This window comes from Temnothorax longispinosus, chromosome 10, assembly GCF_030848805.1.
Source record: "Temnothorax longispinosus isolate EJ_2023e chromosome 10, Tlon_JGU_v1, whole genome shotgun sequence".
Lineage (NCBI taxonomy): Eukaryota > Metazoa > Arthropoda > Insecta > Hymenoptera > Formicidae > Temnothorax > Temnothorax longispinosus.
The window spans coordinates 1936678-1961286 of record NC_092367.1 but is presented as its reverse complement, the minus strand read 5'-3'; the positions used below and the strand labels follow the sequence as shown (position 1 = coordinate 1961286).

The window sequence follows — 24609 nt, the reverse complement described above, 5'->3', positions numbered from 1 at the left end:
TTTGCCCTTAAAAAGGATTGTATAGATTATGGTTAAAAAGACATTGATGATTAATGTAGAGCGTGAAAGTTGCGATTATTAAGGATCTATTCTTTAATTATGTTCTTCAAACTTAAGAGTTTTTTGGATTGCTGAATACTAATCAGAGGGTCGATTACATATCTTGAAACAAGGTGAAAATTGAAACAAAAGTGAACAGATTTACTAGATTTCAAATTTAATGAAATCGTAGATACTCTAATTCATTAAATTTCGTTACTTTTGTAATTTTCAGCTCGTTTCAAAGTACATAATCGACCCCCAGTTATTAGTATTCAGCAATCTAAAAAACTCTTAAGTTTGAAGAACATAATTAAAGAATAGATCCTTAATAATCGCAACATTCACGCTCTACATTAATCATCAATATCATTTTAACCATAATTGACACAGTAAATTCCTTTTAAAGGCTGAAAGTCTTAATACTTAATTTTAATTGCAATAAAACTTCTTTAATAAGTTATATATCGTAGTTGTAATATATCAAAATACACTAAAATTTCCCTCTTTAGCAAATTTAACTACAACTTTCTTAAAACTGTGACGTAATAGAACAATTTGACAAACGGGATCATATTCAGCGCCCAAAAACTATAAGAAATAATTATTCTCATTCCTGTACTCGAAAAAAAAATAATTTTTTATTGCAATGTAATCAATTGTAAATGCAGTATCATTAACATTTTACTGACCTTCCGGGTAAATTTACTTATTTCATGATCCATCGTTGAATAACTAATTAAATAGTCCTGTTTGTTTTACGCTATGTCATTCTTCTACGATTTCTTTTAAGAGGCAGTACTAAAAAAAAATTGTAAGAGGAAGAAAAAAGGAAATTTTCAACGGCGATGCAGGGCGTACAAATTGTGCGGTGTCCAACGTCCAACTTACAGAGTAGTTCACAAAATATTAACCTTAAGAACTACAATAAATCTCAGAAAATTTGTCGACTTATGGTCCTAAATCATATTTAAAATAAAATGCTAACAAGTTATTTAAATACTCAACATTAAATTTAAATAAATTTCAGTTTAAATAAATATGATTACAAAATTATCTCTCAAAATATATGTTGTATGTTGCGAACAGAATCGATACTCTCAGACACAGTAAATATATGCCTGTCTGGAAAAATAGAAAGCTTTTTCAATCTTTATCTGAGATGTTCTTTTTCGCGATATTAATTTCTCACTTTTCTCAATAGTATAGAGAATTGCGAAATTATTCTACACGCGTTAACAAGCGCATTTAGTCTATTATCTCCATCAAAATCTATTACCTCTCTTATAAATTTTGATTCACAAATTAATCCCTTTTTTTGTCTTAATATAATAATAATAAACATTAATTGATCGTATATTTCATTCATAATAAATAAATCGTGATTCACCGGATTCACGCATAACGCACCTTCGGACCTGCGCACGCGGACCTGCATGACAATATCACGTGCTGCACGTTGGTCTCCGTGATTTGCCATGCGAGCACGTGATGGTGCCACCAACATCGCCGGCAGTCTCTGTCTCTCTTCAAGCATCGCGAATAATATTTAACTCTCACGCATGGTGCCGGTCTCTCAGTTCTTTTGCCGACGCCGATCGTTGCTCATCTGCCGACGGTACGGTAAAGCCTGTCAACGACAAAGTCCCTGATTGAGAACACAACAGAGTCGCACGAGAAGCTCACGTCTTTCTGTCTTCCACATTTGTCAGCCCAGCCAGAGAAATAATCCACCGCTGGTCTCCAGGACGCAACCGGTCGTAAAAGCTTACGAAGGTAGGTCGATGTGATTCCTTTATTTTATTCACGATGAACCCTTCGACTACCCTATAACGGCAATCGCTGCCGGTTTTCGTCCCTCTCCTCCAATGTGACAGAAATCGCGCCTTCGTTTTTGACAACATCAAGAGACACTCCAAGTACACGCGAAGCGTGACCGCACCGTGACTTTTACGCGTTTAATAAAATACAGATTTAATGGATTATTGACTATCAAAATTTAATTGAAGAATTTTATTATTCTGGGAGATATTGAAGAATATTCACAAAATTATAACGCTACTTATATTGAAATCGGAACAAATTCTCCTCTTTCAGTTTAATATTTGCACGCTGATAGGACAAGTACAGATAAAAAACATTCATGCTCTGTGTTTGTTTCGTATTTGTATTTTCATGAATTTTGTTTTTATGTCATTGAGATATTACTTATATAAGGTCAATCTACTTTTATTTAATTATGATTCGGATACTATGCGTTATAACTAAGAAATATATCTTCAAGAAAAAGAAAGTTTTCAACAAGACTATTTCAAAACAAAATGTATATTTTTCTTCAAAAAAATGCGGTTTCTTCGAAAGTTAGAATACAGGGAATATAATTACCGTGACTATACATCTTTTATTATAAAGGATATAGTCCTTTATATTTCAATAAGTAGCTGTCCTTTAGATTTATTATTATTTAGATATACAGAAAATATGGTCACTGTAGGAATAATACAAACTGTAATACACACTCATTATTCCCACATGATAGAAAAAAAGAAGTCAAATATAGCATTGCGTACAGGGTTAAAAGATACATCGATACAGCAACGTGACGCACTTACCAAGGGAATCTCGTAGTTTTTAATGCAAAAGGTTGCTCTTTTCCTGCCCACGCGTTATCAGCCCTGATTGTGGTTGAATAATCCCTTTGTTATTAAGGATATTTCTCTCTCGAGAGAGAGAGAGAGAGAAAAAAAGAGTATGAGTAGGTGGTTTTCCACATAGGCATAATTCCATGTATACATATGTCTTCGGCTTACGGAACAAAGTATCTACAATGTCTCGTTTAATTAGAAGCGAAATTCTAGAAGCCAGATGATCGTGAGAGGAGCGACGATTCACGCGCGTAAAAAAATTGTGTATTCATCACTCGGAGAATATTATCCAATGACTCGAGATATTTCGTTACATTTCCGAACCGTCTCTCTTCAGCGTCAGTATCGATTTTTTAAGTAATGATGATTACAACTATTTGTCAGTAGTTTTTAGTGTTTTTGCACGAGGAAGGTATTACTTTATGCAACTGGTATTACTCAATTTTTGCCTTAAAACACATTACTCTTTACAACGATCCCAATAATATATTGATCGCTAAGATATCCGTGATGTCGGCATTACCGCGAGCAACCATCAACGGCGGTATGTACGCAAAGCGCGTACAACGGACGTGACAAAAAATTTGAACGAGCTCTGCTTTTAATTACATATATCAAGATAGAGGGAAATATTTATGCGTAACTTGAACAGTTATACGTATTCGAGGAATTGATCTGAGCTTCCTGGTCAATATACACCGTTATTGTTCCCGATATATGAACACCATTAGTTGAACCGCCGCGTGTTTACATTTTCGTATATGAATCCAGAACGCCTTAAATTGAAACGTATAAGTCGCGAATATTATTAACATTGGCACATTCAAACAGTCCTCGAGCCTGTTAATGCATTAATATATATATATATATATATATATATATATATATATATATGTATATATAATATATATATATATCTTAATTATTTTTATTGAGTTATTAATTTACTTATTTATCAATTAAATTAAATTATTATAATATTACAAGTATTATATTAAATTAGGAAAGTTATTTTATCATTCCACTATTGCTGAAAGATATTGCCTATTTAATTGCTTACATGAATTATTTTGCTAAATGTTTCTTAGCTACGAGGTGGTAGTCCGATCTTTGCGTGCGTTCGATAACAGGTAAAGTTTTATTACGAAATGCTCCGTCGCGATGCGAGGAATAGCGTAGCTCTATATTTGCGAAATAATCCTATTGCGTTCTCTTCGATGCATATAAGTGTTTCCTGTTGCACGCTCCGTGGAGAATGATCGGGTTGGGGAGCTAATTGTCTGGATAATCGCTGGACACGATCGTTCCGTATCACCGACATTATATCAATATTATTAATTATACATAAAGGATAAAAGAAATTGAAACCAATGTAGGCTGCATTTTTTAGTCGGTACATAACAAAATTCGGTAACATAGTTTCGTAATAATTTGTACGCAATATATTTGTAATTTCTATCATTTACACTATTTAAAACATTAGTCATTTACTTAATTTTCCTCTTTTATCAACTTCTCTGATTTTATGCGGAATTTTTTTTTTATTCTTATTCTTTTTATTGCGCAGAATAATTTTTTACGACGCATAAGATGCATAAGATAAATAACTAGTAGTTACACTAAATGTAAGAGATAATTAAATTTTATGAAAAGAGTATAATTAAGTAATATTGACAATTATAAAATTGCTTGAATGCAATCAAATTAGCATCATTATTCCTCCTTTCAATCTATGTAATTCCTTTTGCAATCTAAAACATTTTTTTAAAGCTCTAAATTTTCAGTTATAAATTACTCATACAAATGATAAAAAATAGCAATTAAGTTTTTGAACTGATTTGTCAGAATTGCAAAAATTCTCATTCCGTTTTCAAGTATTTTAAATTTTTTCACAAAATGTAGTATCTCAATGAAAACAATATTCGATAAGAGCTACTGTTGTTTTATTAGCATAAATTTAATTATGCATAATGATCGTTCTATATTAGTCGCATCAATCGTAAGAGTCGTAAGAAACCACCAACCATAATCTGTTATTCTGCTTGCGATCGAAAAATAATAGACTGTGGTTGGTCAATTTCTTACGACTCTTACGATTACGACTAATGTAGAACGACCATAATATTCAAATGCAAATTATCAGTCCGTTTTATTTGTTAATAAGCATTTGGAGCTTCGTGTTTAAAAATAAAATGTTATGTAAAGATGATCTTGTACAAAAGTATACATTAAACGAGCAATGTATTTCGCAATGCCTTCTGCGAAAGCGTACATTCGCGTTTCCGGGGTGACTTGATGTGGCGTGACACCGTTTGAAAAATACAAGGAGCTCAGATTCACACACAGGAGATAGTGGGTGCTTCCGAAGAGGCGCTCGGGGTTAGGTTTTGGTATAGTGCACGTAACATATGCTATACCAAAATCTAACCCCGAGCGCTTCTTCGGAAGCACCCAGTGTGTCATAATGATTATTCTTCTTTCTCGTATGCAGACGAAGATTGACATTTAATCTAGACAAGAGACCTTGACTTTTAAATGATTAACGAATGTTTTCTCTTTAAATTTATATTTAACTAAATCCGCGATTACGCAAAAATCGGCAAATTGGTAAAACAGAAAAAGAATATTGCCTAATAGATATAGATGACAAATTATTGTATTTTTTATCAAAATAATATTTTTATTTTCTGTTTTTTTGGTAGGTATGTTAAGATACTTTATATTTCTGTTACTGATTCATCTTATTCGGAACCAGTTTAGCGTTGTCAGACAACTACAAAATTCTATAAATATCTACATTCCATAAATATTGTATATGTGAGTTGTAGACTAAAAAATAACATTTTGCAAATCGGATTAAAAAATCGTGTTTAGCTTACCCCTAGTTATACTTGGCTTCAATGATAAAATTAGCGGTTCTAATTTAGCAAAATATTCCATGATGAGAAAATGCATTTTTGCGGCAGTGAGCAAAGTCCAGAATGACGAAACTTCTTGTCATTGGCAGTCAAGGGTTAATCAGCTCAAACATATATACAATTAATATAAATTTGTTAATATATGCAATACGGATAATCTTAAATAATGTAAAATAATTTTATTACACAGTTTACAATTTTATTACAGATTTATGTTGTAAAATAATTTTTATTTCTCTTAAATAACACGATTTAAAAAGAACTTAAATTTAGATTATTTTTTATAATAGATTTATACAAAAAACTTATTTGTAAAAATTTGTTTATCTTTCAGAATTAGGATTCACGCGATTTAAAAGTTACCAGTATTGCGTACGATTATACTTGCCTATTATCATATTAATTAAGGAATAAGAAATCAATTTTGTTAAAATTTTTCCATTTTATATTCAAAGTTTATAATAGGAGAAACCAGGATAAAATATTTTAAGAAGTTAAAGTATTATCAGAGTTAAAATATGAAAAAAAGTATATACATAATATAAACGTATATAAACGAATGTGTGTTTAATATGTCAATAATTTGGTCTTCTACTTCAATACCATTTTTTTTTCGCGTGTCACAATGTAAGTGCGTGATCGGCTGGTGCGACCAGATCGAGCGCTTTACGTGATATAATACGCACGTACGAGGAAGTGGCAAAACAAGATGAGCAGCCGTTACTCGCGTGATCCGTTCATGCATGCGATCCGTGTATGTACTCACACATACGGATGCCAGTCTACCGGTCGACCGGCGCGGCGTGCATATCGAATGTTATTAGATATTACAAAAAAACCCTTTCCATTATTAATATAAGCTCCTCGATAGAATATTTTAGATATTTATGAAGCTAAAAGTTTACATCTAAAAATTTAATCCAGATTTAGAAACCAGATTTAATGCGGAGATTTAGAGATACGCGTATAAGTATGTGTGTCTTGGCGACGTACACCGGAATAACTGAGCGCGCGGTCGTACGAGCGGCGATCAACCAATGCGATCGCATCGCCGGCACGACGTGTACGCAACTCGTATCCACGTGGTCGCGTGAGATGCGTGCACGGATAAAGCTTGTTATGATACGCGATGATTCCTTCCAGCGTTCACATTGCAAAACTCGGTAGGTCTAGAAAAGGATCAACGAGAAGATATTTTCGAGTAATTGTCATAAATAAAAATAGGAACTTGCATATTTTGCTTCCTCATCATTTTTTTCGCTTACGTATAAAGCTTTTTTTATGAGGAATTAGCAAAATTGTTAGCATATAATAGATTGGCTTCCTCATAGAGGAAGCTTTATAAGCAAAAAAAATGATAAGGAAGCATTGTGCAAGTTTCTAATTTGCACACATTTTTATATAACCTTAATTACCATAAAGAATTTCAATCACTTGAGACACTTCAAAAATTGATGTTTTTAAATATTTAAGTATTTAAAATGGAAATGACATTTTGCATTTTTCATTTTAAATGCGTTTTTGGAAAATCATTTCCATTTTACATTTGAAATGGAAATATCTATACATTTGATTATTTGTAAAATGGGTAAATGGTTTTTTTTAAGCATATATAGCTCTATATCTAAGCTCATAAATTTTCCTAGCGTTATTGATTTCCATTTTAAATACTTAAATATTTAAAATGGAACCATTTCAAATGTTACTCAGCCGTGACACACACACACACACACACACACACACACACACACAAGCGCGCGCGTCCGCGGACATAAAAAAATTCGATTTTCCGACGTTTTATAACATTCTAAACATATTAGCATTAAAAATTAAAAACAAAATTACGAAAACAAAGCTTTCTCTATAAGAAAGCAAAAATAATGAAAAAGGGAGAAACAAAGAAATAAGAACGACTGATTTAATAAAGTAAAGTAATGATGTGATGTGCCTTAAGGTGCATAATATCATTTTTCTCACTTCAAGCAGTTCCATCAGCACTCTTTTTTTATTATTAGTCAATAATAAAAAGGCATCATATAAAGTGCAAGCGCCACGTATATATGTACGTGGCGCAGTATGTGTGAATCACGCGAGATAATGATCGTACGATATGCGTGCCTGATGCAAGGGTCAGCGAGCATTACCCGAGTATTACTCACGTGAACTATTACACTTGGGTTCATGTTATGAAGCAGATGGGGCAGAAACTCGACGCATCTAAAAAACAGCTGACGGAGATTACGGTTACGAGTCACATCTTATCAAGCTCCCGGCTAATTAACCCATGAAATCACGCGATTTGTCGGATGATTTATTTACGCGCGTTAATAGAGAATTAGCAATTAATTATCTATTAATTGGATAGTTTGTTCAATTATTCATTACTTTGAATGAAAGAATAATAACCAACAAATTTGTTTAAATTATTAAATGATCGGAAGAGGTTCGCCTTGAAGAAACGCGAAGCTGCAAGTGGTCAGTAGTTCAGTACTGCTAAAACGTGCGGTCGATATTTGTCGGAAGAGTAGAACGCGCGCGGTGTGTCTGGTCTGTTTCTCTCCGTTCACCATTCGCCGGTCTCAGGTGGCGAGAGTTGTACGACGCGATTCCATTGGTTCAGACGGTCTCAGCTGAGGTCTGGTACGAGCCGACGGTCGACTCATATACCCGTATCAGACGCAACGATTATTATTCTCCCCAATCCCTTCTATAACAGCCGGTATAACGTGATCTTCAACGAACTATATATGTCTGAGAGAGACTGAGAGAGAAAAGAAAGAAGAGACATAATGATTCGGAAGATGTTGAGGTGAACGGAAGATTTTTCAAGCTGGACCCTGAAGCTTAAAGCTACAAATTATTCGACTCGCGAGTCTTTTTTGGTAACAACTATTGCAAAATAACCGTTATTAAGTCGGAAGTGTTTTATTTTGAAAAGCAGGACTTAAAAAAAATTGTGTCGTAATTTAGATTATTATACATCATCGAGAGTGTGTTATTTAACACTACACGGAGATTAATCTATATTTATTTCTACCGAGAAATCTTAGAAAAGAAAAGAGAAAACAAATTAATAAAATTAATTATCTATGTAATTTCAATAAAAATCAGGAAAAATTTCAGAAATTAAGATGTTTCAAAAATGAGCAATAAATTATTTAAAAATGTCAAACGAGTCATTTTGATCCCCTTGGTATAGTTCTAGTGTTAAGAAATGACTTCAGAAAAAATTGGTTCTAAATTATCGCGGAATTTACGGTCGAGAAATGATCCAATCGTATGTATATGTATGTATCATATAAATGTATGATCAGTACGTATATGATACATACATGTATCATATACATGTAGCGATAATGAATGCACACGCATATGTATACCAGATCGTTTAAACGGTGATAAAGATAAAATGCGAAATCAGCACATGGTCAAGATCTACTAGAATTAGCTGTTTCGCAAAAATAGACTGTCTAACAATGCGATATATATTTTTGTCATGCACGGGAGACAACAAATCACGTGACTGCCGATACAATCGACGATAAGAACTGATAAGTGTCAATGTAAATGAATTTTTCGCCGTGCGTGATGTATAAATATGTAGATGCAATAACTACTTGACAGCATTAACATGAAACATTATGTGGCGAATATCGCATAGAAGCCAGTTAATTGTATTCATAGTACTTGTTTTCTTATAGTACTTTTGACTTTTTTCCTGTCGAACGTCACAGTGAGGACAAGTAAGAACGCGATACGGGAATAACACGTTATATATACCTAACGTCTCAATGCATATTAAAGATTACGCTCATTATGCATGTCGTTCTATAGTTTCGTATTTGGTTTTTTATATTTCAACTTTTTCGTTTTTCTCTAGTGTATTTTTCTTAAATTATATTTTCCTTCTTGTGTCAATTATTATGCATATAATAACATGCATCGAATTTGATAGTATTAATGTGCAAGATTTTAACAAGATATTAATAAGAACCCGCACGTCATTTTCAACACATTTTATCGGAATTGCTTTTGCAATTTAAATTAGACAATATCAGCTATTATTAGCTAAATCGCAATTTTTTCTGTTAATAGTAACGCATTATGCTAAGTCGAGTAATTTATTATGCATATATTATTTAGCAAGACGGGCGGATTATTCTCATTAAATTTCGCAAACGCATGAATAAAGTTCAACATTTAATAAACCGCAACAAATCACATTTATATTGTACATGGTATATCGTATGCACGTTTAATATTGAAAAATAATTCTAAAACTAATTCTAATTTTATAGGTCGCGTTTAACACAAAATTGGAAAAATTATACGCAGTTATATGATTAAATTATTTCATAAATTCTTTTATAATCAAAGTTTACTAATAAGACAAATAAGTTAAATATAAATTATACTAAACGGAATTCATTGTGTGCTAAACTTTCATTTATCTAATAATTCCAAGAATAACATCATTAACAATTTCTGAAAATAATTCAAATAAACGATATATTGTTTTTCTTTGTTGTTGACTGACATCACATTCGATCGATAAAAATGCATGTGTAGAAATCATATAATGATAGCGCGCGCGCGCGCGCGATCAATTCTTTTTTTATTGCCGTGATATAATATCACATTGTGTGTTAGATGGATGTGCTACGTGAGAAACGCGGCTGACCTCGAAAGCCTTTGTGCAGCCTTGGCAATGATCGTGCTCGCTCGAACGAACTGAGCTCTGGAGGCCGCGTCCTCAACCTTGTTTATAATCTAAAATATCGTAATACTGCGATCGCTATATAATCATGAGGGTTATTTTCGATCAATGGATTATAAATGTGCAATGCAATAAATGAGTTATATCATTCTTCACGTACACTTTGAGACACGACGTAACTCATTTATCGCATTCCCATTCATTTTCATTGTAATGAATAAAAAGTAAACCATTCAGTTGTAAGCTATTAGCGTGTTTTCCACGAGAATATATTGTATATAAACGTGATTTCTAAAATCAATAAATAAGTGAAAGAGCATGGAGCCGCAACAAGATGTTAGTGTCGTAATATTTAATTAAGTTAAATTGACAACTTTCGGGCTGACATTAGGTTATCCTCAGTGCAATAAATTAAACAAATTACATTAATAAATAATGTGATTCATATTTATTATTTGTACATTCAATAAAAATATTAAAAGAATTATTCCGATAACGCGATAATACTTCTAATACTTTTAGCTTATAAATTACGTAACTGCTTCAATAATGTAGCCGATCTCATACATCTAATAAATTAACATCTCATCGAGTGTAACAAATACGTTTGTTAACAATAATATACATTAGCGTAATTGGCATAATTAGCATTATATCTGAAAATTTATGCAAAGTATAGGTTTTTATTTTTCTCACGTCTTTCTCATTTCTTTTTTTTCAAAATTAATTGAAGACGTGCATACGCAATCGCATTCAAATTTATACGAATTGTTATGTTGCTTGTACATTGTTTTCGTCTCGTGCAAAATCGTTATTTCGATTCGGGTTTTCGATAGCAATTCTACTCCAATGACCGGACTATTCGGAGGATCAGCTGATCGTTCACCCGGCGTCCCCGCGCAGGCGACTGTCGACGAAAATACCGTCTGGTCGGCGTCCCGGCGCCGCGCAAGCCTGCGCCTGGAGGACGTCGGTCGAGGATCCAGCTGGCACTCTGGCCAGTCGATAGACGGTCCTCGGCCGGGCACCGCCGGCACCATCGCGATCTTGCTCCACTCTGATATTCGCGATCGCGGGATATAAGCGGTTCGTCGGGTTCGGGCGCGTACATTCTCGCGCGTTTGACGGAATTCAGGGCGATCTGCAGGATTACGACGACGAGCGTATACGAACTCCGTACGTATGCACAATTTTGACTTTCGACAAGCCAGCCGATGTGACTCGGAAGCTGCTATAGTGTCTTAATTTAAATCGAGTCCAAAGTGGTTAATATAATCAAAAGGTTTAAAATGAAGAAAAGATGTTAAATCTATATGTGCGAGACGATTCGAGTCTATTTATAAATATAAATATAAAATATAAAAATGTAAAGATAAAAGTCTATTTTCCATACAGAGAAGTCGTACTCCGTTATCATGTTAGAAATAGCGAATGGAATATTTGCTCTTCGCAGTTTCACTAGCTCGTCGATAAATCGAGCCTAAACAGGTATACCACGGCGGGGTCTCGCGACGTGAGTTTCTAACTGGGATAAACCGGGATGACAGCTGGTAGCTTCGTCGCGACGACGCGGCGAAAGTCTTACAGGTGTCATTTCTCCAGAGAATCACTCTCTTTCCGGGCACCGGTTACCAATTAGTCGGACGAGCCGGCGCGCTCGTGCGTGTACAAACGACGTAATCGCGACGTTGCTTTACGTTTCCAGGTCATGCACTACCTGGAAAGTGTCTCCGCTGATATAACCGTCGTTCGTCGGTCTTCGGCGCGTGTAATCGCGTGTCGCGATAATTGTAAATAAACTCAAGTAGGTAGGAGAGAGAGAGAGAGAGAGAGAGAGAGAGAGGGACACACTTTGTATTTGACCTAATATAAATTCGTGTTTGCTGCTACACTTTTTGTCTTTTATCGATCGCTGTTGCGTCACACGTCATTGCCATTCGTTCTAAATGCTTTCGTAACTTTTGACTCTACGGGAGCATCGATAATTACGGCGCTATTGCACGAGCCATGTTAGCTTCATCAAATAAGCCGTGCGTGCAAATATAATTATCGTCGCGGCGGCCTCGTCAAAGGAGTTCTATTCTCGCGACATCGGCGCTTTCATTTGGGAATAATTTAGATTTGACTTCATCAAAGTTTAGCTAATTTTAATTCTGCAAATATAATATATGTATACCGTATTTATTAGTGTCTTGTTTTTATAATCTTTTAAGACTTTGAATTTGAAATTATTTGTATATTAATCGCGTAGGTGTTTTTATTTGTTCTTTTTATTTTAATGTAGCAATATATCTAAATAATTAAACACCCAAAATAGCGATATTAATAATTCAATAATTTAAATAAGATTATAAATCTAGATGGTTAATGAATAACGCTAATGAGATAAAAAATATGTACGACATAATTATTCGTCGTAATTGCGATGACAGTAATGAAGATTTATTGCTTACTACAATTTTTTATAAAACATATAATTAATGGAAATTTTTTTACTTGGCTGTAAACAGGCTTTACGCAAGGATGGCGCCGAATATAACGAGCACACCGACGGGGGTGCTTTTCGAGGGTGAGACTCTTCCCGAACCGCAGCTGATCGAGGAGTCGAAGGAGAAACCGAAATATGTTAGGAGCATCGTTTGGAGGAACGTGGTGATTTTCTCGTTCCTACATCTCGGCGCTCTTTACGGAGCTTATCTCACCTTCACGTCCGCCAAATGGGCAACCGTCTTTTTCGGTAAGTGTTTCGATTTTATTGCGCGGTGTAATGTACCTCTTACTTCCTCATAAAATAAAATTATACGATGAAATAATATTTTTGTTTAATAGAGAAATTATATCTACACCTTAGAGGTAAAGAATCGTATCTCCAGCTTTTGTCAAAATGGAGTTGATACATTTTTCAATACAAGAGCTTTAATAACAGGAGATTAAATTGTATAATGGTATAAAAGCATCTCTTATGTCTATTATTACTATAGTTCCTTAAGATATAATGTTCGTAAATTCAGAAAAAGTCGTATTGAACATTTTTATAGTGCCTAATTTTTAAACCAGGTACAGCGTGTTATTGGCTATTTAATATTTAATTGTACTATTAGACATGTCAGTTAAATGATTTTATTAAAAATTTAATAAATCAAGTTACTACTTTATTTTAAATTAAACGAAGTATAGGCTCTCTAGACAAAATCAAAGGAAATAAATGAGGCAATCGGAGCCAAGCGCGGTGATCAATGCGCAGACAAATTATAATAATAAATAAATATTCGACACTCTTTTAGTGTCATCTTCAGCGTGAATGAGGTTACATAAAATTCATAACGATATAAAAAGATTTACATGAATATACGAGACGAAGTAGTGTATAAAAAGGCGCTGTCACAAAAAAAGTGTCGAAACGTTTGTTTTTAATATATTTATTTATTATTATAATTTGTCTGCGCATTGATTACCGCGCTTGGCTCCGATTGCCTCATTTATTTCCTTTACTTTATTTTATATTTAAAAAAGAAATATATTGTTTCTCTATTTAAAATTCTTATTTTCTCTGAATTCATAATAATAATTAATGGAGATACGATTCTTTACCTCTATAGGATACAGATATATAAAAGTATTAGTTGATCGATCGCACATTATCCCTTACGACACGATTGAGTTCAGCTGATACATTCGCGTTGACGTACCCGCCGTGGTAGATTTTGTTTAATTTTGCACTTACGCGAAACTCTTTAGCGTGAACAATTAGCGGGATGTTAATTAGATGAGCTAAAATACTCGATATATTTGCGACTTTTTCAAACGAGATTATAACACACCTGTTGATAGTCTTTTTATTTTATTTAGACTAATTGGTTTACGTTATTATAAGAATTACTACGTTACAATGTGATTTCTGCCCAGTGCTCTGAATGTCAACGTGAAGAAATTCAAGCAAGCGCGGGTAAACGGCGGGAGTAACTATGACTCTCTTAAGGTAGCCAAATGCCTCGTCATCTAATTAGTGACGCGCATGAATGGATTAACGAGATTCCCACTGTCCCTATCTACTATCTAGCGAAACCACTTGTTATCATAATAGATTTTTCAACGCGATTGTTACTATATAAGCGTGTTACGAGGCATTTGTGTTACGAGTAAATTTTCCGTTCCGTGACAGATATCAGTCATATCTCTCGTAATTTTTTACAAGATAGTTATTCCATGAGAATTGATGATCATCGGAGCAAACGGCAAGACCTTTGCGTGTAACATTATCATTTTCTTGATTACAGCAATTTTATTGTATCAACTCACCGGCTTTGGAATCACAGCCGGGGCTCACCGACTCTGGGCACACCGATCCTACAAAGCCAAGTGGCCTCTCCAGGTGCTACTTGTGATTTTGAACACTATAGCATTCCAGGTATGTAGATTTTTTAGAGGAAGGCTTAACGAATAAAAATATTCGCCAAAAATAAAATGTCAATTCGTAATCAATTTTTTTTGCTATTGTGACATCGAAGATTTATTAGACGTATTATATTAACGATGTAGCAATCGGTTAAACAAGATACAATAGAATCGATTTTTTTTTCCTACAGCCAGTGAGACATAAAGAATTCATGTCGTTACGGTGATACCGAGCACAAAACACGCGTCGCGTGTAAGAAATGAAAAAAATAACATGTCCATACAATGTCGTTAGATGTTGGCTAAACAAGTGATCTGGTTGTTAGAAAAAAAAAGACATCCTTCTCCATAAGCTCGAGAACGTAGGTGGCGTACGTATTGTTCGTGACGGAAATATAGACACATGAGTATGCACATTCCCGGCACATTTTTATTTATCGCGATATAAATATTCAGAGAAATACGCAATAAAAGAGGAAACAATACGAAATGCGATTACACGTGACGAAGATATAGCAAAATCATTTTACGCGAACGCAGCAAATTAAGGCGTTCTACAGCATCGATTAAAGAATAATTTTGTCGGATCTAGGATGCCGCGATCGATTGGGCCAGAGACCACAGGGTTCATCACAAATACAGCGAGACCGACGCCGATCCGCACAACGCTACGAGAGGTTTCTTCTTTTCCCACGTGGGCTGGCTGCTCTGCAGGAAACACCCAGAAGTTAAGGAAAAGGGCAAGGGTATCGACTTAAGTGATCTTGAGAGCGATCCTATATTGGCATTCCAAAAGAAGTACGTGTGTCGATATTGATCGAAGTGATGCTTCATTGACGAACAAGTGTCTACAATAAATTATTGCTCGTTTCAGATATTATTTCATACTGATGCCATTCCTGTGCTTCGTTTTGCCAACCGTTATTCCGGTCCTGTGTTGGAACGAAACATGGACGAACGCTTACTTCATTCCCACTGTTTTCCGTTATATCTTTACATTGAATATGACGTGGCTGGTAAATTCCGCGGCTCATCTCTTCGGCAATAAACCCTATGACAGGTAAGCATCAATCGGGTTAAGCCAGTCTTGTAAATGTACTTTTTAAATTTTATACTTTAAAAATTTTTTTTCCAGAGAAGAAAATTATCAAATTTTTCAGTCTTTACTTTTCAAATCTTTACTAGACTTTTTTGAAAGATTTATTTTCAGAGCGGCGTAATCAACATTCAATTACAATTGCTTTCTTGTAGGTTTATCAATCCATCGGAGAACAAAGGCGTTGCCATGTTCGCCCTCGGCGAAGGCTGGCACAATTATCACCACGTCTTTCCCTGGGATTACAAAACGGCCGAGCTCGGCAATTATAAACTCAACTTCACGACGGCCTTCATCGACTTCTTCGCGAAGATCGGCTGGGCCTACGATTTAAAGAGCGTATCCGAGGACATGGTAAGGAAACGAGTGGAGAGAACGGGTGACGGCAGCCACGAGTTGTGGGGTTGGGGCGATAAGGACCAAACGCAGGAGGAAAGAGACGAAGCGATAGTGACGCATCATCACACGAAAGATCAGTAGGACACTGCGTGTACCTACGTGCGAGACTCTCGATTAAGTAAGGCTTTATTCCACATTCGTCCACAAATCGGTCAACAAATCGATTTGTTTAGACATTTTATGAAAGATACTATTTAACTCGACCTTCCAGGACAGTCTCGACCGTCGCGTATCTCGGTTCCGACATGTCGTTGCACGATTATTTGGCGGGTTCCATGTAATACAGTCTTGGAAGGTCCAGCACCGAGCAGGATTTTTGTAATGTCGATGGTGTTCTGGATTGCGAGCGCTGTACTCGCCCGATAAGCTTTTTTACCGCCTTTACAGAGATATACAGAGTTAGCTTTCGAATTATACTGTGTAATTATTGGGCAGATTGTTGTACCATTTGTACAATTTTTTAACGCGCAATCGTAACGAGAACATATACGTATTTGTATAATTGGACCATTGATCAAATATAATAATTTTGTACTTTTGCCTTTTAAAGTATCTACAGTGGGTAATCTACTGCGGTAAAAAAAAATAGTAGAATGATAAATATGGTACAAAAATTACGAATCTGATTTAACATAAATACAAATCGTTTTTAAGAATTTATAAACGTTGCTAAATCGTTGCTCAAGTTTAAATAACATCTACTATGTGATCAAATTTTGTATGTTGCACTTTTTTGAGCAAAATAAACAATTCGGTTCTCAAACCTGATAATAATCTTAAGACAATACCGTCTTGTTGTTAAATCAAAATTGACTTTAAAAAGTACTGTATCGTCCAGAACATCAGCGAAATATTATTCTTTAACAAATCTAAAAGTTAAATTTTCTCTCTTTCTTTGAAGTAAATTTTAACATTATAAACGCATAAAAATTCTTTAAGTTTTTATTTACGTTACGATGAAAAGTTATTTGAAAAATACATCACATTTTTGTAATTTTTCTCTTAGTTCCTATTAATATGTTTCATGCTTATCATATTATATAAATTAGTTTGTAAAAATGGATTTGGTATAATTTATTTTTTTAATTATACGTATAAAAAATTATTTCTAATAGGGTAAAAGAAACATGTAAATAAAACAAGTTTGTGTTAATAGGGAGTTTTTGCAATACCGTCTTTCAGACACGGTAACCGTTATCTGAATTGTTCAGATACAGAGTGAATGTATCTGAACAATTCAGATAACGTTTACTGTATCTGAAAGACGATATTGCAAAAATTTTCCTCATATAATAATAAAGATTAATAAAGATGCGTAAACCAAAGTAAGAGAATGTAATTATCCAATGTGATGCAGTTGTGCGAGATACGATGTATGTGTATATTAATTTATCATTGTGTTTGCATCGATTAATATAATATAAGATTCGAGAATAACTGTTATAACAGTTTGTGATGTAAAATTGTAAAGCGATGAAAGACGGGAGGGAAGTCATGATTTCTGACGGAACTCGTTGCTCCTCGCTCTAGTTAAGTAAGCGATTATACTTTTTTATGATATAAATAAACATAAAGCACTTCTACTTACGTTTTGTTACGCATCTACCTTCCGAAGACATCGAAAATATCTGAGATCGTACATATGAAAACGCAACGCGATTTTGTAAGTGTGTCAAATTAATCGAACGTTACATTAATTATAATTTATATCCTTACAGAATTTAAATTGATACTTTAACACGTAACAATCGCGCGTATTTGTTTTCAAGTCAACATTATTGGAAATTTCTACATCCGGTCTTTTGATTACAATTTGTATTTTATATCATATTCTTAAATAAGATTATAATTGTTCGTCCAGTATGGCAAGAAAAATGCACGAAAAATGATATGTTTATTGAGGACACAAAAAATAAAATTATTGTATTTTTACTATTAAATATAAGAAATCACATGACTGTATCGTATTGTATTATACAGTAATAAGCTGTCGCATTAATAACTAAAATAAAGTGTTTAAGAAAATATATATTTTTATGTAAAGACATTACGTACCTTGCGTCTCTTTATTCAGCGTCTACACCTTTAATTCAAACGTAAAATTGTCTCAAACATCATTTTAATCAGTAATATCACAAACCAGTACCTACATAATGTAGTGATAAATGAGTGTTCCAGTTTAGCGAGTATCGTTCTTTATTAGACAATAAATTTTATCAGGCGTCATATACTTAATTTATAAAAGAAATAATATGTTATATACAGGAAATTTCATGATTAATATAAATTGAGATTTAAATTGTCCTACAATTACCCAGTAAACAAAATGTTAGCAGCATGCGCACAAATTTGCAACAAATTTGATTAGATTTTACACCAAAACCATCTGTGTTCGCAATGAGTTCGTGTTCTGTCGAACACGAAGCCTGCCGACAGGCAATGTGAACAGATTGGCAATAGAAACCACGCAAGACAAAGCCACGTTAGGAGGTTTTATCGCATTTCTGGCAACAGTTTGACAACATCGTCTGATACAGCAGCTGCTGTGTGAAATTTGTTGCCTTTCTGACATGAAAAATTTACTGCAAAATCTGCTCAGAATCTATCTGTGCAGGTTTGGCTATCTGGGTAAATAACTTTAATTAGATGTTTATTTTGCATATATTATTACACAAAATTTCAAACAATTTACTTTTTCAACTGAAATTTACAAAATATCAGTTACATATAGTAATTTCATTAAATTAATTTACTCTCTATGCGAATTCGCTTTCCTAATGGCGATATATCAGCTTCTCCTTGTAAGCGGCTTCTTCCGCATTCTCTTTTATCTCCGCCAGAGCTTCATTCAACGTCATCTTCGATGTTGCGATCTTGTAGAGAGCTTCTCGCACATCGTCGCTAGTGGCGGTCTTTAGCTGGTTAATAAGTCCGAGTTCGCGCCACATCTTGACGACGAACGTGATGAATCCCGTTTCATAAGTGCCGAATTCATCATTTTTCCAGTCCCACGGTATCACGTAATGATAATTCAGCCAGTAACTCTTCGACAAGAAAAAGACGGAATTGTCATCGACCGGGAACCTGAAACATCAATGTTAGATTAGAAACAAACTCAACAGACATAATGACAAAGATTACGCTATTATAATTATAAAAAATACAGGGACACGAATGTTATTAGGAAGGAAGGAAGGAAGGAAGAAAGGTAATTATTAAAGTCTCACTAATACGAGAATTTTTAGATAATATAAAATTCTAAGCTTGTGTTAATAACAATATAATTTTATTAATATCTTAAACTAATTGTCAGAATAATTGTATAATTGATATAAAAAACTAAATCTTTTATGAAAGAGAAAGAATGTAGTTTTATTTTTACTCGTGATGCTTTTGGAATTTACGACAAAATATTCTTAAAATCCTCAGATTCCTCAGTCAAGTGCTACTTGCAATGTATACCATCCTTGTCAATACGAACGGTACCGTGACTTTTCGGCATCTCGAAGAATAGCTTGTATAAAAGCGAGAGAGTATTAAAAACAGATATTAACTTGTCTCCTTTCTTCAGGCCCCAAACCAATAAAGCGCTGTTTACTAGCCAAGAAATATTGGTGGTTATCAATAATCGCGCTGCGCCAATGATTAAAAACGAGTTTATATATGATTCATCCAAGTATTCTATAGTCACGTAGACAGGTACCAGAAGTCCGAGCAAGAAGAATATCCAGTAGAACCTGCGCAATATACTTGTTTTAATAAATTATTTTTCTATATCGCAATTAGATAGATAAGTTATAGATTAGAATTAGGTAATATAACGCTTTGGAATAGAATCCCCTCAGATACAAAAAAAATTAAATAAAAAAAATATGATAAGTAAAGATATAGCTAATAAAGAAAAATGTGTAAAACTAGAAAACTAAATAAATAAAGAGATAGGAAAGTAAATATTCCCTGAAAAGAAAGGATAATAACGAAGCACAGAACTATAGATAATAATAAAAAATTATAAATAATCCCGTTTTTATATATAATCTTTACATATGAAGAAAGCAGTGCATAAAAAATAAGCTGTTTTATAATACATTTGAACTATATAATTGAAGAGTCATACTTTCGTTGCGTCCAAACATATCCATCCATATCCACATCGCGCATATCAATGTCTTTCGCATATGTCTCCAAGTCAGAGGGTGCTGATAAGAGATTACTAATCACGTGGGAATAAAAAAATCCTTTCTTATGATTGTACGGGTCCCTTTCGGTGCCGTAATATCTATGATGCATTCTGTGCCAAAATACCCAGTCATATATTGAACCCTGATAAAAATATAAATATGGTTATTTTTGTAATTTACATTTTTTTTATATATATGCAACATTAAAAATTTATTAATAATGCTAGATAAGTTTTTTGTTCATTGTACAGCCTTCGTTCTTTATTGTAAAATGCATGTCTCTAGAGTTGCATTGACTTTGCGATTACACTGTTCGACAAAAAATTACTTTTTTTTCTAGTACAAAAAGAGAATATTTGTTTTCCGTAGTTTTTTAAACGCCAAATATGAACTCTTACTAAATTGCTCTATCACGTGAATACTAATCATTGAATACTAATCTAATGTCATTGAATACTAATCTGATGTTTTGATAAATTCAAAACGGAGCTGAATTCTAATCTAATGTAAAAATTCGACTATTTATAATTTTTATATCCGCTATATTGCAAAAAAAGGGTTATTTTAGTGGATTTTGGCATATTCTAACTGCACTATGTGACGTATTGGAGAAGTTTTCAACGACCTGAAAAAATCTGGAGTTTTAGTAACATAATTTAAAAAAATATTTCTTTAACCCTCCGTCACCTCCCTGGGTTTTTTTGGGCACAAGTAAAATTTTGAGCTCATCATATATGTCCGAAATAAAGAGAGGGCGAGGTCTGGCTCCCCTCTCGAAAAAAAGTTGTTAGTAGTGAGAACTCACTCGCCAAGGGACGCCAGGATCCGGCAGGCTGGACAAAATGAACCCAGGGGGACAACGAAAGTAGTAAAAATAACGGTGACGGAGGGTTAATGATCTATGTTTTATGTAAGTTACAATTTTGATGCAATAGACTCTATGTTAATCATTAATATCTTTTAACTATAATCAACACAACAAATTCCTTTTAAGGGCTGAAAGCCCTAACAACATACTTAATTTTGATTGCAATAAAACTTCTCCAAAGCATATCACATAGCCTAGTTATAATATGCCAAAATACACAAAAATAACCTTTTTTTCAGCTACAAATTTCTCAAAATTGTGACGTAATAATAAACGGGATAGTATTCAACGTTCAAAAACCTACGGAAAATGATTACTCTCATTCGTGTGCATCTTTTTTTGTTGGAAAGTGTTATTAGTTAGTTAACATAATTGCTATTATGTATTGCATATGCATATTCTGAATAGGATGACTTCGAGCTTTATGATATAGAATGTATCAGAATGTATAAGTAATGACGATAATTGCGCAATACAGTTTTATTAAAAATATATCGAATAAAACCACTGAAAGAGTGAAATAGCGAAAATGTTAAGGGTGCAATTGAACAACCTTTAAGGGGTGTGACAAGCAAAAAATTTATCTTCTTTTATCAAACTAAATATTTAAGAAATAAAAAACTTTGAGTATTTAAAACTTTGGCACATGATTCTATATTCTTTTATACTTAAATAACCATACTTTATATGGTAATTTTAAAAAAAGAATTATTAAAAAATATTAATAACGGGAGTTATTGGTAATGAAAAAAAGCAGTTCAGTAGCTGGTGATGGACATGAAATCTCGAAAACGGCTCCAACGATTTCTTTCAAAAAATTTTTATAAGTTGTTGAAAACAGTAACTATATAAAATGTATTGGAAACAAAATTAAAAAAAAAAATATTTTAGTTGTAAAAAAAGTATAAAATTGCATTTTTTAAATAAAATAAAAAAAATGTTTTTTTTTTTTAATTTTGCTTTCAACACATTTTAGAGGCACTTTTCTAGATTATGAATCCGTTTTTTAATTTTGTTTTAGACTTCTTGTTACTCTGGAATCATGTCCACAATCATTTTAAATGACCATAAAAGAGTATAGAATTATGTGCAAAAGTTTCAGATATTCAGCGTATTTTATTTCTTAAATATTTAACTTAAAAAAAAAGATCTATCTTTTTCGCCTGTCAAGGTTGTCTACCTCGTTAATAGTCATGTAAAAATGCATGTAAGAGATAAATATTAAAAATGTAAGTAAAAAATAAATATTAAAAATAACATTGCCATATACAAAAATTTTTTGTACTCTAAAATTGATTTTACTATATTTTTAATTAATTGGCACAATATTAAGACATTTGAATATTTAAACAGTATTTAATATTTAATCGGTGCGGTTAAATCTTTTATTTACCACGCCTGCCTTAGTTTGTGCTAGCATTATGAAGAGTCGGAGTTGCCATGTAGCGACAAAAGTGTTGTGTGCATATAATCGGTGAGCACCCGCTGTCAGTCCTATGGCACTGATTGTGACGAGGAATAGAACTGAAATTAGCACAATATTAGATTAATATTAAATATTACCATAACATGTGCGCGTGTTAAATGACCATCAACAAGAAAATAATAGACATATTACAAAAATTAATCCATTGGCAAAAAGCTTTATTCATGAATACATATTTAAAGCTTGTATTTTACAGGATACTTAAAGGTACTAGCAGTTTGATGTTAACATTATTTTGGAATAGTGGCAGAAATAAGCTGATCTCATAGAGAGTTAATTGATTTTATTTTTATACCATTTTTCGTTTATAGTTTTATGTAATGATTTGTGATACTTACAGTAGAATACTGTCAGCCATTTCGCTTTAACGAACAGAAAGTATAATCCGGCCAAACCAAAGGCGTGAAGATAGATATAAAACAGGACGGCCGTCCACTTTATAGATCGTTTCTCCATTTCGTTGCTGCTTTTGTTGGTGCTGTTGCAGTTATTCTCTTCCTTGGTTTCCGTCATGTCGATATTACAACTATCGAAAAAAAATTTAAAGTTAATATGAACATAAGAGAAATAGGATCGTAACGATATACAATCAATTAGAATCAAAAGCCATGCGATCCAAGCTTAGGTCTTTGACAGCCTTATATTAGTTACTGTATACATATATGTCTATATATATGCATATAATTTTTCCAACAAACTGCGCGCCGATTATTTGTCGGACTTGAAACACAGATTTAATTCCGGGGAGGGAAGGGTTTTTAATTCTATAACAATTACTGTGTTTCAAGTCCGACAAATAATCGGCGCGCAGTTTGTTGGAAAAATTATATGTATATATATAGACATATATGTATACAGTAACTAATATAAGGCTGTCAAAGACCTAAGCTTGGATCGCATGGCTTTTGATTCTAATTGATTTAATATGAACACTTTGCAAATATTTTTCAAATCTATTAATTGCTATTTAATAGCACAACAAATATAATTAAAAATTATAATGTTTTGCTGAAAGATGTTACAGTAGCAAAAAATAGAATAGATTAATTAATTATGAAATTATGACTTCATAAAGATGTAAAATATCTTAAATAATTTTATTCCTAATGTATCGGTAAATTATAATATAGATATATAATTATAGATGTAAAATAAAAATTGATACAATAACGATTTAGAAACTATCTAAAGAACGAAGTTAAACTCGGACGAATAGAATTATTGAATGTTTTATTAGGTAAAAGTGAGAAGAGACTAAAAGATAAATACAATTGGAATAAAAAATACAAGAAGCGTCGACCCACATTCCTTTTTCTGAAAGATAAATGTATTTATTTTACTTACTTCTCGAAACAGAGCCGCACTGAAACGCGCTTCTAGAAGAACGGTAGAGAACTACATGGCGAAGGTAATGTTGAGGATATTCTGATTGGCCTTACGACCCATTCAGAATTTCATTATCAACAGAAATAAGTTACTTTTTCCTCGTCATTTCCTGCCTGTTAGAATTCGATGCATTTGTCAATTGCGCACATGCGTGACACATGACGAATTGCTTAAATAAATGTTATTGTTATTAAATTGTAATTTTTAATTTTTATGGCATCACAAAATCTTTTATTTTCTTTTATTTTCTTTTATTATCTTCATGTTGCATTCAACAATTGTATCCGTAAAATATAGATTATATGCGTATTTAAAGGATTACTGAGTGAAGCGGTTTATTTCAAAGACACATTTATATGAAGCAAATGATAATTAAAAGCTGCGTATATTACATGTTAAAAGAATTTTTTTTTTAAATCTTTTTTTATTTCAGTATTGTATTTGGAACTACAACAAGCTTAAGATCTTCAGGTGAAAGT

The 24609-nt window shown here is 33.3% G+C and overlaps 2 protein-coding genes across 4 annotated transcripts; one reads left to right on the top strand and one right to left on the bottom strand.

Annotated features, from left to right (window-relative positions):
• The first annotated feature begins 1605 nt into the window (after nucleotides 1–1605).
• Nucleotides 1606–17792, top strand: LOC139821015 (acyl-CoA Delta-9 desaturase-like). 3 transcript variants are annotated; one of them, XM_071791714.1, is made up of 7 exons: nucleotides 1606–1815; nucleotides 12830–13056; nucleotides 14597–14727; nucleotides 15307–15512; nucleotides 15589–15774; nucleotides 15966–16327; nucleotides 16421–17792. In XM_071791714.1, exons 2-6 carry the CDS (start codon nucleotides 12843–12845, stop codon nucleotides 16288–16290), a joined length of 1062 nt encoding a protein of 353 aa, XP_071647815.1. In that variant the 5' UTR covers nucleotides 1606–1815; nucleotides 12830–12842; the 3' UTR covers nucleotides 16291–16327; nucleotides 16421–17792. The 3 variants fall into 3 exon arrangements, with proteins under 3 accessions (XP_071647815.1, XP_071647813.1, XP_071647814.1); XM_071791712.1 differs by having other exon boundaries at nucleotides 15966–17792; XM_071791713.1 differs by lacking the exon at nucleotides 1606–1815 and adding an exon at nucleotides 11318–11495 and having other exon boundaries at nucleotides 15966–17792.
• Nucleotides 17793–18387: 595 nt separating this feature from the next.
• Nucleotides 18388–24248, bottom strand: LOC139821016 (acyl-CoA Delta-9 desaturase-like). Its single transcript, XM_071791715.1, has 6 exons — nucleotides 24089–24248; nucleotides 23083–23270; nucleotides 22652–22782; nucleotides 20327–20532; nucleotides 19764–19946; nucleotides 18388–19293 (listed from the first exon to the last, which is right to left on the bottom strand). Exons 2-6 carry the CDS (start codon nucleotides 23255–23257, stop codon nucleotides 18984–18986), a joined length of 1005 nt encoding a protein of 334 aa, XP_071647816.1. The 5' UTR covers nucleotides 23258–23270; nucleotides 24089–24248; the 3' UTR covers nucleotides 18388–18983.
• Nucleotides 24249–24609: the final 361 nt, after the last annotated feature.